The 17,226-nt window shown below is 34.6% G+C and overlaps 2 protein-coding genes across 3 annotated transcripts; one reads left to right on the top strand and one right to left on the bottom strand.

Annotated features, from left to right (window-relative positions):
- Positions 1-31: 31 nt before the first annotated feature.
- LOC120633142 lies at positions 32-1,625 on the top strand. Its single transcript, XM_039903264.1, has 2 exons — positions 32-313; positions 1,151-1,625. Exons 1-2 carry the CDS (start codon positions 109-111, stop codon positions 1,321-1,323), a joined length of 378 nt encoding a protein of 125 aa, XP_039759198.1. The 5' UTR covers positions 32-108; the 3' UTR covers positions 1,324-1,625.
- Positions 1,626-1,698: 73 nt separating this feature from the next.
- On the bottom strand, positions 1,699-17,168 carry LOC120633139 (peroxisomal multifunctional enzyme type 2). 2 transcript variants are annotated; one of them, XM_039903258.1, is made up of 15 exons: positions 16,935-17,168; positions 16,464-16,654; positions 14,274-14,419; positions 13,142-13,293; positions 12,524-12,695; positions 10,310-10,416; positions 9,604-9,733; positions 8,857-8,953; positions 7,715-7,875; positions 7,020-7,146; positions 6,315-6,498; positions 5,457-5,579; positions 4,670-4,827; positions 3,204-3,416; positions 1,699-2,680 (listed from the first exon to the last, which is right to left on the bottom strand). In XM_039903258.1, the coding sequence occupies exons 2-15, from the start codon at positions 16,651-16,653 to the stop codon at positions 2,463-2,465; spliced, it is 2,178 nt and encodes a 725-aa protein (XP_039759192.1). In that variant the 5' UTR covers position 16,654; positions 16,935-17,168; the 3' UTR covers positions 1,699-2,462. The 2 variants fall into 2 exon arrangements, with proteins under 2 accessions (XP_039759192.1, XP_039759193.1); XM_039903259.1 differs by having other exon boundaries at positions 16,939-17,168.
- Positions 17,169-17,226: the final 58 nt, after the last annotated feature.

The raw sequence follows: 17,226 nt of genomic DNA, 5'->3' as shown, positions 1-17,226 counted from the left end.
AATTGTTATTAATTTTCAGTGATCGGTTATTTTCATTTAAAGTATGTAATAAAATAACAACGATAAACATGTAAAATATCTCATTTTAGTATCACTATAAAGCATATTATGTTTAAAATGGTATCATATCCAAAAAAGTATTTTACAAGAGATATCATAGATAAGCCAACACCATTGGATGTGTGGATTCAAGGTACTGTTGAACAGACTGTTGGCAACGACATCCTAATAGTTTCCGACTCAATTGGAAGAGTAAAAGTGGTGAAATGTGAATCAGCCGGCGGTTTTGTGGATAAAAACTCACTGAGTAGAGGTATCTTGATTTTTTTACTATCAACGATTAAGTGTTGAAAGTGTTAGCTAATCACTGCTAAATAACAGGATTTTAATACAAGATTCATCATCGTAGCCAGCCTATCAATGCCCCGCAGCTGATTATATGCCAGAGTTTAAAGTACACTTTGAAGAAAATGGCAAGGGTTGGCTAGTTTTAACATTATTAAAATAATGTAAACGATAATAAATGGGACTGAAAGTTTAATTTGCTTACTGTGGCATACCCAATTTTTTAACTAGTCTGCACTGAGAAATTTCTTGAAAGATGTTACTTAAAAGGTGATTAACTAATTTTTTAGCAAACCTGGTATTTTGACTTAATATTTGTGATTACTGTGAACTTAAAGATCGCCAGCAGTAAGTTGGGATCTGGGAGATGGTAGGTACCTTGTACAATATGGATACTATTGAATACCTAAAAACTATTCTGGAATAGCCATTCATCACTCGACAATGTTAAAATCCATGCTAATTTTTTTTATATGATTTAGTAAAATCCAACCAAGTAATAAATGCAAAAGAATCTCTGTGCCATTGTTTACCATATTCAGCTGAATCTTGAGGAAATTTTCATAGTTTACATCCTGGAGATGGACATATGATACTTTTTGTCCTGGAACAACATACTGCACAGTTAATCCAAACTGCTAAAGGCTGCTTGTGTCCTCGAGATGTTCTTAGGATTTTCATAAAGCAAAATAAACATGGATGATAATGTAGGCAATAGCGAGTAGACCATGTTGTAATATTATTGAAATCAATAATTTAATTTTAATGTCCTAATGTTTAAGTCTCTCTTCATGTTTGTTTATAGGTACATATTGCTGTATAATAGGAAAAGCTGTAAAAACAAAAGGATTGCCAGAGATCCAGGCAACCAAAATAATAGATTTAAGTTTGCAGCCCCAAATGCGCGACGCCTGGGAAAGTGAAGTTAAGGAAGCTGACCTGGTTTTACAAGGGAAACTAATTCCAGATATAAACTAACAATCCACTAGAATCTCCATCTGGAGCCAAATATAAAAAAAAAGACTAGTTTTTATACTCTGTTATGACCCGGTGGTGTGATGTGTTTTTGCAATATATGTTAATATGTAGCTTGGCATTCAGAACGCTATAGTTGAAGTACCCTTCACACCTTGCAACTCTGGTCACTGATGATACCTTTAAACTGTACTGCTTAGCCCAACTTTAACGTCAAAAGCTGTACTGTGTGAAGAACGCAACAGAACAAACAAGCATAGATAAAAATAATATAATAAGTAATAAAAACATAATTTTATATAAAATGTGATTTATTTCTCCATCACCTGTACACAATCCATTGGAATGAATAACAATAATATATAAAAATATAATATAATTATCAACATAATGTATTAACATAAATAGTCTCCTTACTCTCAGTCATATTTTGTGACATTTATAGCGTAGAATTATATTTGCCCCTTATCTACAACCAAGTTAATAATAATAAATCAAATCTGAATCATTTAATGCAATAGACATCGTTACAATATTTCAACAATGTAAGCATAATATTTTCCTTTGTGGGCTCATCACTGAGGTTGGTATCTACAGAGGATACTCAAACTTTGCTAAGACATAGGTAACAATTAAAAAAATATACATCAAACATAAATCTGTATTATTTTAAATCTAAGCAAAATCAAATTATTCTCTATAGATCTCAGCCTAACAAATTTAGCAATAACTATCTGCGAAGTTAATGGCCTACAGTTTCTCCTTTAGGAAAAGCTGTCATCTGCTGCACTAAATTTTAACAAATATTAACAAGATCAGGTATTTTTTACATTAGAAATAATAATTGTGGTGCAAAGTATTAAAAATGATGATTTTGACTTATTAGATTTGAAAGTCCAAAGTTCAACTTGCGTAAGGTAGTCAGCGCAACTGATTTCCGCTGTCACATTTGTCCAGGCCAAACCAACACTGTTTAATTTATTTATTAACCAACATAGCAAAGAGTAAACAAATTCAGCCTATAACAATATGCAATGATTATAAGTTTGGTTCTAAGGAATATGGTATTCCTGTGTAGTTATTGAAAACTTGTAAAAAAATTATATCATTAGAAATGGCAACCTTTGAAAATATTTGAAATTTTATAATTTAGCATCACTCTTCAGGAGAGGCCCCAGTTTTTGTGCCAACATGATGTTGCCAGCGAGTTTTAGTCTTCCCTTCAAGTAGGCAACTTGAGGACTGAGGGTGCCTGAGGCAATCTCCATCAGATCATCGTCCGATACTGTCATGGTTGTGTCGGCTTTGCCATTCTTTGGTTCACCCTGGTATACCGTCAAGTCTTTCTTCAAATCTAGAGCTGTAACGAAAAGTTTAATTTTATTAGTATTGATGATGAAATATACTTCACTAACTTAAGTTAATAATATATTTCTAAGAGTTAGGGAACACATAAACCCCAAATGCCCACCATTAATTCTGATTCGACACCTTGACAGCAGCTTGTCGTAAATTCATAGAAACTATAAACAACATCTACAGCCTGTACACAAGTTAGAAATGGTTTGAGACTTGCAAAATTCAACTTATAAATAATTATTGGGTAAATTAGTCAACAGTCACACAAGTTAATAAAATATAGAAGCAGTCGCGATACGCCTAGCAGATGTTATTTTCGAAACTATTCTTGTACTACGGAGCATCGTACCGGTACGTCAAATAGCTTACGACTTTGTCGGTACGTTAGCCACTAGCCACGGTTAAAGCTACCAGATCAGAGAAAATTCTGAAAAAATGATTTCCCAAACTGGCCACTGCTTGGGTCGAGGTTATTTGTTTATACTGCCCGGTATAGAACTACCAGACGTTAAAAACATACGTACTCCATTGCTTGATAGTTTTTCCATTTTCAGTTATATTGTAGAGGTAGACGGCTCCGACAGTCTTAGCTTTGTCCGGGTTGGCCTTGACTGCCTCCTCTATCTTGGCGAACAGGGAATCACACTTCAACGAAGATCCCTTAGTCTGTACAGATTGGGAACTCGGAGCAGCGGGGCCTCCGTCTTTGACGACATTCTTCAAGTCTACATAGGCGCCTGTGAAGACAAAATTGTGCAAAATAAATATTGGATAGTCTTAACAATTATTCGTCTTAAGACATCATCCCCTGAGGATGCTCCGGTGTCGGCGCAAAACCTGTGTAGTACAGACAACAAGAGTTTTGACTAAAAACTCTTTGTGTCCCCCGTCTATATAAAAAAAGGTATCTTGTCATAAATTTAAATCATAAAGACAAGTCAGCATTACAAGATTATCACTTGCGCGCGCTTGCAGCAAAGAAAAAAATTTAAGCACTAATAATTTGTTGCCATTCATGCTGATTTTTCATTCGCACTCATTCATCGAAATAATTGATTTACAATACAAAAACTGTCAAAGTGACATTTACCTCTTAATTAACAATTATCTGGCGAAAATTAAGTCTTCCTTAGAGAAATTCTGTACTAGTACTATTCGTCTATGTTTTGGTTCGAGTAAAGTGCAAACTAAGTTGAGCTAAGTTAACTGTAATTACTATAGACACGTTAGCTTTACCCTTGTTTACTATTGTAACCTCACTTTTATTGCAAGCTATGGCAGCCTATAAGTTGATTTTAAATAAATAATATAAATAAATATATTAAGACAATACACATATCGCCATCTACCCACAAAGTAAGCGTAGCTTGTGTTATGGGTACAAAGTTAACTGATGAGTAATAAATAAATAATAAATAAATATACTACGGCAATACACACATCACCATCTAGCCCCAAAGTAAGCGTAGCTTGTGTTATGGGTACTGAGATAGCTGATGAATATTTTTTTATGAATATAATACACATAAATACTTATAATATACAGATAAACACCCTGTAAAACATGCATGTTCATCACACAAACATTTTCCAGTTGTGGGAATCGAACCCACGACCTTGGACTCAGAAAACAGGGTCGCTGCCCACTGCACCACTCGGCCGTCAATTATATTTTTATAGAGATATTATATATAGATTCTAAACACCCAGAGACTAAAAACATTCATGTTCATCAAACAAACATTTTCCCAGTTGTTGGAATGGAACCCACGGCCTTGCACTCAGACAGCAGGGTCGCTGCCCACTGCGCCAATCGGCAGTCTTTTACAATATGCCTACCGTTTATAATATTTCGTATTTACTTTATTATTGTAAACACGTTGTTGCCCATATTAAACAAGGCGCTTAACCCGATTTTACTCTGATTTTTATGACTATTTTTATAGCGATGCCTATAAATGGTAAAATAGTATTAAGGTATATGTGTTACCTGCAATAACAATATTGCCTGTCTCCTTGATCTTGGTCTGGAAGTGAACTCGCTTGCCTTCCAGCCACATCTCGGTGACCAGGGTTTGTCCTGGAAGCACTGGTTTAACGAAGCGCGCTTTCAACGCCTTGAAGTTTGCAGAATTGTTGCCTGCGTACCTGGTTGACATTTTGGAGACACATTGTTTAATATCCATACTTCCATAATTATTTATTTAATTATTAAGGTACACACCAGGAACTTATTGTAACAACATAAAAAAAAAAAAAATGTTTAGAATTACAAATTCAATTATAGATGAATACAGCATTATTGTTAATATCTGTTCTGTCTGGTCTAGTTATAAAAAAAAAAAACTTAAATAAGTATTAAACTAAAAACTATTATAAATGATAATGTAAATATGAATTTAGCTATTATAACAGATTTATAAGTAAAGTATAATAAAGATAGGTTATTATTAATATTTAATTCACATTCACACATTCTTCTTACTAATATAATAAATGCGAAAGTGTTCTTGTTTGTTTGTCCTTTCTCTATAACAAAGTCAAAGTCAAAAATATCCATAGGTGGCACTGTTGATGCGTACATTACATGAGAAGCTAATTTAGTATATATATAATAAATAAAATAGTTTCGTAAGTATTAGGTAAATTAAAGGCCTACATGTTAGTTATCACAATAATGAACTTTGAGTTTCCAGTATTAAGGTTCTTTTAACACTTTCATTCAAGGAATCATCTGAAGCAGTTATTTCAAAATCACAGTATGCAATTATACTTACTTGACAAGTACGTGTCTGGCTGAAAATCCAAGAGAAGCTAAACCATGCAGAATTGGTTTGGGGTGACCACCGGCTGACGCTACATTTGGATCGATGTGAAGTGGATTCAAGTCGCCAGATAATCTGCAAAATTTATTATGCATTGTCTATTTCTTCTTTTGATTAACAGCTTTTCGGAAGTGCCCCCTGCTTTGTCTAATGTAGGATAATTTTAACAGCTCACAGTGGGGAGGAGGTTTTGTATAATCGTTAAAATTTATAATTCTTTTCATAGAACATGGAATCGTTTAAACATATATTTCATAGTGCAATTGTATTTATATAATTTGTAAGTAAATTGTCTCTAACAAATTTAATAATTCCATAATTAATTTTTAAATAATATGTGTTGTGAAAATCTTTAATAAGCTGAACATACACTGGCGGTTTTTATCCCAGTGGGTAGGTCTTCGACCTCACTTTCGGGGGGCCGAGTTCGAATCCCCGTGCGCACCTCTTACGCTTTTCTAAGTTATGCGCGTTTTGAACAATTAAAATATCACTTGCTTCAACAGTGAGGGAAAACGTCGTGAGGAAACCTGCATGCCTGAGAGTTCTCCATAATGTTCTCAAAGGTGTGTGGAGTCCACCAATCCGCACTGGGCCAGCGTGGTGGACTACGGCTTTTACCCCATCTAATTTTGGGAGGAGACCCGTGCACTGCGGGCAGTGGCGTGTACACAGGGTGTGCACAGAGTATGTACAAAGCGGGCAAATGATATAAAATTAAAAAATCTACAGTTGCAGTTATGGATTTTCTGATGAATGATGGTGGTGGGTCGTTAATGGGTGGATATGACGAGAAGAAATATTAGTTACCTGTATAACGCAGCCTGATCTTCCGCGGTTTTCTGCTCGACGACAGCGTCGGGGGCGCGTTTGGGCGCATTCTCCACGCCGATCGCTTGTTGACTGTTCCTGGGACCTCCGAAGCCGCCCTGACCCAGCACAAATATGTGTTGCTGCGTGCGGAGTACTAGCTCTCTGTTCTGGAAGATCTCACCTGAAATAACACATATACCACTGAACCAACTTGACTATCGCTAACACAGTCAAAAATACTTTCAAAAAATTTCAGAACATCATTATCACCACGGTTATTATAATAGATAATTTTATATTATCCCACGGAACGGGTATCTTCTTAGAATGAGAAGGGTTAAGGCCGTAGTCCACCACGCTGGCCAAGTGCAGATTGGTAGATACACATATGGGGAACTCTCAATGGCGTGCACTTCATACACGCACAAAAGCACTGCCTACCCTTAAATTTTTGTCTAAATCATAAATGCGAAGGATTTTTCCATTTTATACCCTGTTCTATGCTCTAAAACCGTCTCTTTTACGAGGGACGAGACCTATTATGCAGTTTTGTCAAACCTAAACTGACAGCACTTTTCAAATGTCAGAGGGTGAAAAATACTTCTGTCTACCTCAGTGTCTATGTGGCATAACGCCGGAATAGTTATTCCTTTGAGTTTAAAATCGTAAGGATTTACCTTACGATTTTAAACTTCAACTTACTGTTAACAATTGCGACGGCACTGGATCCCTTGTCAAGAACATCGACCACGTAGTTGCGGATGGTGAACTCCCCCTCATTTCCGGGGAAGTCCCCGATGAACTCGATGTATTGCTCGCCGTGAAGAATCTGTCGAGAATAATATATAAGGATAATTTTAAGATTATTCATAATAAAAGTAATAATTTCGAGAATAAAATATAAGCACGATTTTATACATGACAAAATTATAAACAATATTTATCAGGTTTAAAAGGGTGTTTTTTAACACCGTTTTTTCACTGTACGTTAGCCCTATACTGCAATCTCACCAGCTGATAAGTAATGATGCAGTCTAAGAATAAAATTGGTTACTGCGCGACACCATACCGGAACGCTAAATCGCTTCGCGGCACCTCTTTTCGGTAGGGTGGTTACAAGCCAAGGCCGAAGCCTCCCACCAGACCAGACCAGAGAAAATTCAGAAATTATAAATTTTGACAGTTTGAAGTATACAGTTTTGTTTTTAAACATAAAAACAATGATTTAATTTAGTGAAAGGGATTTTTGGACTATTTACATGGGTAAAATAAAATAATTTTTTTTAGAAAATACACCTACGCCATCTAGCACCAAAATGTAGCTTGTGTTATGGGTCTGAAAGGAAAGTAAGGAATAATACTCGAAGGTCTTACGAGTTCTTGCTCTCTAAACTTACGTTGGTGAAATCAGCGAACTTGCCCGGCGGCATCGACTGGCCGATGACTGGTGACTCCATCACCATACCAGGTAGAATGAAGAATGTAGGCAGAGCGGTGAATTCCTCATGGCTCTCGTACAAGAACTTGAGGTCTGTTGGGTTCACAACGGATGAACCCACTGGAAAATTCAATGTTTTATATTAGTTAACTAGCTGATGTGTTTTTGTCCGTGTTTATTACAGTTTTTTTACAAACATTTGTTTTTCTGGGATAAAAAGTAGCACATGTTACTCTACGTCCTTTCAACTAACTCCATGACAATTTTCCAAGATCGGAGCCATGCATGCATTTCTTTGCGTTTTTTTAAAATACATAATTAAAAAAATTAGAAGGTGCTTCACAATCTGCATTATTGGGCATGCTTCTTATAAAAAAAAAAAGTTCTTTTCCTGGGATAAAAAATACCTATGAAATCCAGGACGCAGACAAAAATCTCTATGCAAAATTTCGTCACAATCGTTCAAGCCGTGAATACAGGAAACATGCTTTTTTTTTTAATAATATTAAATTTAGAAAGTGCTTTTTTTTTTTAATAATATCAAACGTCGTTATTGGACATAGAATATTATTCCTTGCAAAAAGATCCATTTTATAATATACTATATCCCCATTTTAATTAAAGTGTACATTTTCTAGAAGTCAATCCTTTAATTTGATACACATAATGAGGGAGTTCTGAAAAAAAAAAAACTAATTGTCAATTATGTGGTGGCGGCAATTTTGTATTTGAAATTAGTCATAGAGCAAAGCTAAGTTTTTTTATTTGATACCCATATTGAAGGAGTTTTGTAAAAATGTTTATATATCCGAGATATCCGCCATTTTTTGATGGCGGCCAGCTTAGACCAAATTTCTTTAAACATAGCTAAAAACACTTCCGACGAATACACCTTCCAAACAAGAAAAAACAACAAAATCAGTTCATCCGTTCGGGGAACACACACACGCAGACACATCAAACTTATAACACCCATCGTTTTCGCTTCCATCAAAAGGTTTTTTTTTTTCAAAAGGAACTTTGTATCCAATGCTAATACTTCTATGTATACTTTAAGATAGTGTCATTTTCATTAAAGCTTTGAATAAATATTTTTCTTACCGCCAAGAGCGTAACAGACGAGGTCCTTAGAGTTATAGCCATATGTGGTCCAGTAAGACTCCCGAGTGCTGTCCAACTTGCTGCGTTCCTCAAATTCCTACGATAATGTAATTTAATTTTATCATCATAACACAATAAGAGAAAATCACTATTTATCAGTACTTCTTTCAATAATATCAGAGATGTATTAATTAATGTCAGCCGACAAAAAGTAACCTTTACAAATAAAAACACACGAATTGGAAGCTTATTGTTGTAAGTTTGATTTTGAAAAAAGAACAAGAGGGGTGGATTATCTTTTTTCTATCTTACGTTCTTGTCTTTGATACATAAAACGTTTTGAGAATTTTGGTAAACAAATTAAATTCGATTCTGATACTGTATTTAATAATTTGATGTCCTGAAATTTCCCAAACAAAGAAATAGTCTTACGAATGTCTCGAATTTTTGGACTCTTGACGTTAAGGTAAAAAATTAAAAAATAAAATTATTTATTTCCAGTAGGCCTAATATAAGCACTTTTGAAAGTCTGTATGTTTGTAGTGACTACTACCTCGGTAAACATACCTACTGTACCTTTCCGATTACAGATAATAAGTATTACTTATGCAATATTCTAAAAACTGACCAGATAAGCATTAGAAAAAAAACAAACTACTTCTGCCTTCTAGATTTTGTATGGCACTGTAAAGCATTATTGATCTAAGTTTGAATAATATGATAAAAACGGAACTATTTTAATTGTACCTGTAATTTCTCCACTAAATCGAGAGTTACTTCGGCCATCTTGTCAAAGTGCTTGGCTTTGTTCATGTTGACCACTTCAGACCATTTCTCCTTCACTGATTCAATAGTTACTGGATCTGAAGGCTTCTTTCTGTAGGACAAAGTTTACATGCTTGCATTGCGCTAAATTTATTTATTCATAAATGGTCTTTATAGATTAAAATGCCTGTGTAAGGGCATGGGTCTCAGAATAAGAAGGGTAAAGTCCATGCCTTTGAGAACATTAGATCTCATAATATTTCTTTCGGCGTTCATGTAAGCGAAATTAAATTGTGATGCTTAAATTAATTCGCATACAACTTGGAAAACAGCATGCAGGGGTTCCAGGCTAAAGGGAGCCCCGAAGCCGGGGCCTAACCTAACCGTTAGGTGTTTGAGCCTAAATCGCTTACAGAGAATTGGCCAGCGCGGGACGATCTATCTTGACGTGCCTTGTTTTCTACTTATTGCTGAGGGTGGTTGATGACCTTCAGACGATGAGTACACTTTAAATGGTATCTATATGGCTGTATATGTATCGACCTTTGCCGTTCATTTCCCTTCCTACACCTTAGTTCTTCAAATGTTCTGTTATAAAACATTAAGTAGATAAATAGCTATACTAAATGTATTTCGACTGATGTTATTTAACTGCACTGGAAAAGTGGATAACGATGTAAAAAAATACCTCAGAGGTGTTCCACTTGATCTGACGAGATGAGCTTTAGTCGCGAAGCCCAGAGTGGAATCGATGATCACTCCGCTGTCAGGAAATGATTCGTGCACCATGTAGGCCTGGTAATGAAAAATAATAAGAATTTTAAAACTTAGATCCCAGGAGAGAAATTCACCCTTATATCTAAAATTTGCACCTTTGAAACCGACTGGAGCGACCAGCGACCCTGTTTTAAGAGTCCATGGCCATGGATCCGATTCCCACAACTGGAATATGTTTGTGCGATGAACATGAATGTTTTTCAGTGTCTGGGTGTTTATCTGTACATAATAAGTATTTATGTATATTATTCATAAAAATATTCGAGCGTCATCTTAGTTCCCATAACACAAGTTACGCTTACTTTGGTGCAAGATGATGATGTGTGTATTGTCGTAGTATATTTATTTATTTATTTATTATTACTGAAAAGGAGGTTTAAGAAATTTTAAGTGAGATAAGAAAACCTTTCTTTTATGTGTTTTCATTTTAACACACATGTTATTAATTACTATTTTTACAAAAAAAAACTTTATGTTAAAAAGTACTGAACAAATTGACAGAAAATCGTATAACATTTAATATTATTATAAGTGTGTATTTTAATTTTATATATCACTAAACGTAGAGTGCATTTCCTTAAAGAATACCTTTTTATATATTAAAATTTTAAACATGTCTAAATTTTTGGTATGGTAATGGTCACTTCGAATTACTTTCAAAAGATGGCGTTCTAAGTGGTACGAAGTTTATTGGGTCATCTTCTTCCGTATAAAAAAGTAATGCGTAGGGAGAGTAAGGTGTGGCTTTAACTTTACTACAATATATTGTTGTTGTTATGCAATTAACATAATAATCACAAATTCCGCAACGTCATAGTGAGTGTTATAAAAGATAAACTTATGTTTTTTTAGAGTTCCATAGTAATTTGGCAAAACCGTATCTAATCTGAAATAGGTATTAAGACGACTAGGTAGGATAGGTATTACACGATAAACGATTTGATGCAATCCAACTTTAGATTCAATAACGCTATCAAATTGAAATTACAATTACTTAAATTATGAGAATTATATAATATATCTACTAATATTATAAATGCGAAAGTTCGATTACACCTGAACGAGTAAAATAGATGTGGATTAAATTTGGCACATGGATGGATTAGTCTGGAATAGCACATAAGCTACTTTTTATCCCGGAAAAAAGCCCGGTTCCCGTGGTTTAAATTTGTATGTTTTTGACCAAGAGAGATGGACATGTTTTTCTTGCAGGGCCACGCGAATGAAGTCGCGGGCAAAAACTTCTAATCTTTTTACTATTGTTTTTACTATTATTTTGTTTGGTGGCTCAGTATTTGGCAGGTAGGTAGCCAGCCTCGGCAGAAGCCTTCCACCAGACAAACTAGACTGGATTTATCGAAGGTTCCGTATATTTTGGTTGTAAAACACATTTGGGAGGTAATTTCAGATTACATTTCGATGCGGATAGCAACTTTATCGTGATTACGTTACATTACGATAATAAAATTTGATAAAGTTACGTGATACTCGTTGTTTTTGCAGCTTAGCAGAGCTCAGCTTATATTTATCTAAAATGTGATCAATTATTTATTTATTCTTGAACATTCCATATATTTCCGTTTCCAATCTTTATATCTAGAACTAGCTGTCGCCTGCGTTCTTCGTCCGTTTGATCTCTGTCCTTTCAACTAACTCTTTGCCAAATATCGAGTCAATTCGTTGCTTAGGTACTTCGATCGTAAAGGGAGAACAAACAAACAAACACTCTTTAATAATGTTGGTAAGGATTTTTTCGAAGTCAGTTCACATAACGCTACTTATACTATCCTTATTTCTATACTGATGCTAAAAATGCAAACAGCAATAGAGCAAAGATTTTTTGCATCAAGATATTCTTAGGCCGGAGAGGTATGACTCTTTTTGTAGGTTTCCCACTCAAAGACGTAAACTCTCTCTAAATCTCTTTTTAAGTTATGATTTACTATGGTATTCGTCTAAATAACTTGCTATAATATGCAAAGTTTATCTATATAAGATTGTCTTGATAATGAAATCTATATTTTGTAAGGATTGATGTTCGATGCCAATTAATGACGATTGCGAATCCCATGGTAATTTTCAATATACCTAGATGATTGAGTCAAAAAAATATTAATAAACTTACAACAACGGGGGCAATAAGTTCCGGCTTCATCGCCTGGAACATGTCCGGGGGTAGAATGTCCTCGGTGAGTCGCGACGCCGCTGTAGGGACTATGGTGTTCACTTTGATATCGTACTTAGCGCCTTCGATGGCCAATGTGCTTGCTAGTCCGACCAGACCCATTTTTGCGGCACTATAGAAACAAATAACTCGATAAGTTTACCATTCCCTATAATTTAACTTAGCTGCCGTAAATGAACATTTTCCAGACAAATACGCGGGTTACTTTTTATCGCAGATACAAATCCTCTCTAAAAGGTGTCAAAAGTGCATTGAAGTCCAGGGGAACTATATCGAAAAATTCAATTTTATTTAGAATTTTACCTAGAGTTATTTTGCTCTAGCTAGGCTCAGAAATTCTCAACCGGCCCTCGTAATGTCCAACTCTTTGAGTCAGTCATCCTATTCATAGAAGAGAATATCTTAGACCTTCAAGCTTCTTCAATGCGATTTTAACAGAAAACTCTAATACCGCGTGTTCCGAATTTGAACATGCTTGCCGCTTGACCAACGACACAGGTGTTAAATAAGAAGTATTGCGACAGCTATATTTGACTATGAAAATAAATTATAAGTAACCTGTAGTTAGCCTGTCCAAAGTTTCCAATAAGACCTGCATTGCTGGAGGTCATGATAACGCGGCCGTATTTCTGCTTCTTGAACGCTTCCCACGCCGCTTGTGTAGTCTTGTACGCGCCTTTCATGTGAACCGCCTGGATTAGGTCCCAGTCCTAAAATAAAACTTGGTAAAAAGGATGCCCTCAAGTTTTTAACATTAGTCTCTACTAGAAATAATATTTTGCACTTGTGCACAAAGCTTCGGTTTTTCGGTTACCCAGAAAAACATGTAATGAATGAATGTGAATTCAAAACCGCATATGTTATGATGATGAAAACTTGAACAGTTTCAACTGATCAATACAATGCTATAAGAAATGGCCCTTTAAAGTGCAAAATAGAGAAAGAAAATTTTACTCAAAAGAAATAATACGCGGACGAAATCGCGTGCAGTCCCAATGTTTCCTCATACAATGCGAATCAGAGTTTGTTTTTCCTACATAATAATATTAGTTTGTGAGAAAAAAAGTTGCGGAACAAGGCAGCGCGCTTGCTAAAGTCAATTACAGAGTTAAAACAGTCAAGGTTATGTTGTTAATATAATTTTACTAAGAAATAACATATTTTGGTATCGTAACTATTTATGACGTGAGATCCATAAATTAAACTATAGTTATTTTCATTTCTATAGTGAATACCTAACCTTAGGTATGAATAATTAGCTCAAAAACTTCCAGCATCAATCTTGTACATGTAGCAGAGGAATACAAGACTTTATGCTTGAATTTATTTAAATCCACACAGTTTAAATTAAACAAAAGGTAGGTATGATTATCTTGAACGAAAATATACGCATATTGGTTCAGCCATTACAGATATTAGCGTGTCTCAAGGATTATCTTTAAGCAAAATGTTATCAATATTAGTTTTATTGTTATGGCGTACATAGTTTGTTTTGCAATGGCAAGTGTGGCAGGAGTTGAGGTGAACAAAGGTAACAAATAAATAAGCAGACTAACCTATGCATTTATATTTTCAGCCCGAATTAGATTTCACATAAAGGTATGATGTGAAATATTATTATTTATTATTACTTACTGAAACATCTATTTGTAAATAATTGTAAATAGGTAGTTAGGTACATTTCATTTACCTGTTCTGACATTTTTTGGAAGCTCTTATCACGTAGAATTCCAGCATTGTTGATAAGGATATCAATACGGCCGAAATTATCGAGGGCCGTCTTAATTAGCTTCTCGCCCTCAACTACGGAGTTGTAGTCAGCGACTGCAATTCCACCTTAAAAGAACATCTTTATTTACAAACTATTGAAATAACATGTTTTTTTTTAACAGCTATCTACGTTCAATTGGTCTAACTATAAGCAGATTTGCTCCTATGAGCAACTCTTTCCATAATTTGCTCTCCCAGTATTAAGTAATTAATGTAGTTAGTGCAACAGGTTGGTTAGTAAGTGACTGGATCCTCTGGGAGTTGCTCAAGCGATGCTCAAAAAACAAATGACTACAAGGAACTCAAAGTAAAACTAATTTAAATTGCAATTTACTGTTTAGGTACCCACAGATATGCCAGGGAATAGGAGAAGTTGACCCCTGTTTATTGTTACACTAAACGAGGGAAAACTTCTCATTTTCCCAATTGCTGTGATTTGGCAGTTGGACTGGTAAAGGGGATACAATCGGAGATACATTTTTTTATCTCCTGCCTATGCTAGCCTTGCTGGTGGAAAAAAATTGTCTATAGAGCAGGGCTCCCTGGGGTGCAGTAGAACATATAGGAGCACAGAGAGATAATTAATAACTTATTTTCTACAACGTTTTCCTACGATCATCAATACTTTTAGAGAAATAACCGTCCAAAGATGTCATTTAAAAATGTGTTTGCATTATGGTCAAATGGGGTCAGACTTTTATGGCAACAGAAAAGGTGTAAATGTGATGTCAACTCATTTAGTTGTTAGGGTTGCCAATTTGTTGTATTAGATTACTTATTGGTATTTATATCTTCTTCTTGCCCTTATTTTGCAATAAAAAAACGTTTTGAGGAGTACTAGCTTATTTTTCTGGTTTTGGCATATTTTTATATACCCACCTGATTCTAGCTTGATCCTCTTAAGAGTGGATGTTGGTTAGCACACCCTGTCTAAATTATCTTTTATATTTCTTTTGTTATATAAATAAATATTTCTATATATAATAATGGTATGCCTTTTATTTGTTTGTATAAACTAATATTCATATATTACTTACAAACAGGTAAAAGGTATGGTAAAACCTATTGCTCAATAAGTACAGGCCAAAGGAACTGTTCATTTAAAATATATTTTCTCAGTGTTTCCTATTTACGTATTTTCCTTCACATTACATAATGTTATCCTGAACCAGTGTTGTAAAACAATTAAAGTAAATTTTCATATTCATTAAATGTTGAATTAATATGAATATTTCTTGAATGGTAATAATTACCATCAATTTGCTTGCTAGCTATATATTTATAAAAAATAAAAAAAATATGTGTAGGTGAACATACAAATGGTCAGAAAGAACAGTACTTTTTAATCAGGTTTCCTATTTACTCTACCTACTGAGCCATAGCTTAACCATTATGTCATCATTTATCAATTTGACTGTATCACAAAAACTCAAAATTGCTGGGACTTCAAGCCCTGCATGCTAATTATCCAAAAAGAAAATATCTATAGTAAGAAAAAGTATAGTTTGATTTCTCTTAAGTATAACGAAATGTCCCTCAAAACCCGCATTGGAGCAACCTAGTGGGTCCACGCCCTAAAACCTTTTCTGCTTTGATGGAGGAGGGAAGAATGATGATTATGAATATTGAATACAAAATGTTTACAATTTATAAAGTCAAATCTCTTCATTATATTATTATCATTATCAGAATAAATCACTATTTGTGATAATATAATCTTTGGTACAAGTAATGCCTTTTTTTAAATAGAATGTATAGAATAGTTAAAGTTATTTAATCTATTATTTTACAGCTTTATGTGTATCGATACACAATATCACAATTTTTGTCCATTCAATTCTGCCATGATCATGTCTGAATACATTTTTCCCTATATACTATGTATTGTTTTCAAAATTTTAAAATATGATAAAAAAACAAATAGTCATGATGTGTAAACTGAAAACTAAATGTAACTTGTAAATTATAATTTTATTTTAAATGATATGCCATCCAGGCTATGATAAGATTACAATCAACAAACACCCTTAACACCCATTTATAAAATCTACAATTCAAATAATATACCTAAATAGTTAACAATACAACATTAGCAATTCAAAGTACTCACCTTTGTCCTTAATTTCCTTGACAACAGCATCAGCAAAATTGGACTTTCCCTGACCATCTCTAGCACCTCCAAGATCATTGACCACGACTTTAGCACCCCTAGACGCGAGCAGCAGCGCATATTCCTTGCCCAAACCACCACCGGCGCCTGTTACCACCGCCACACGACCGTCGAAACGCAGTTGATCCATCCTACACAAAGTCCAAGCACAAAGTGATCGTAAAACGTACTACTCGTTGCGTATGTGGTCGCAAAGTGCTATCTCAAAACTCAGTGTGTTGAACTTTACTCATCGACACAAATATGATAACAAAGACAGAAGACCAATTCACAAAATGACATTAATTGATGAAAACAACGTCATTTGGAATATCATTTTGCGATGATAAGTTCACCTATTACATGAAATTACAACTTAATAAAAGGGTTATTTCTATTTAGATGAGTAGGTATAACCGTAATCACTCATACCTACTTGCTTGACTGCTTTTTTATTGAGCAAACTCCGAAGTATAAAAATTTTAATTACAAATTATTTTTAACAAATTGTGTTATTACTTTTAGCATTAATTCAAAAGCCAAATCACAATTTTATCACAAACAAGATTTTATTTTCTGCTATACTGAACTGCTTGTCTTGAAAGACGAAATACGAAACTTTCCAAGCGAGTTCGAAGCAAAGCACTTAAGCAGCAGTTCACTTTACCTAAGTAAGTACCTATATTGAGTTTTGACACTTAAACTGACAGTTGACAGTTATGTA

The sequence above is a fragment of the Pararge aegeria genome, chromosome 21, assembly GCF_905163445.1.
Source record: "Pararge aegeria chromosome 21, ilParAegt1.1, whole genome shotgun sequence".
Taxonomy (NCBI): domain Eukaryota; kingdom Metazoa; phylum Arthropoda; class Insecta; order Lepidoptera; family Nymphalidae; genus Pararge; species Pararge aegeria.
Note: the sequence above shows the minus strand (reverse complement) of the source record. Positions and strands in the feature narration are given on the sequence as shown.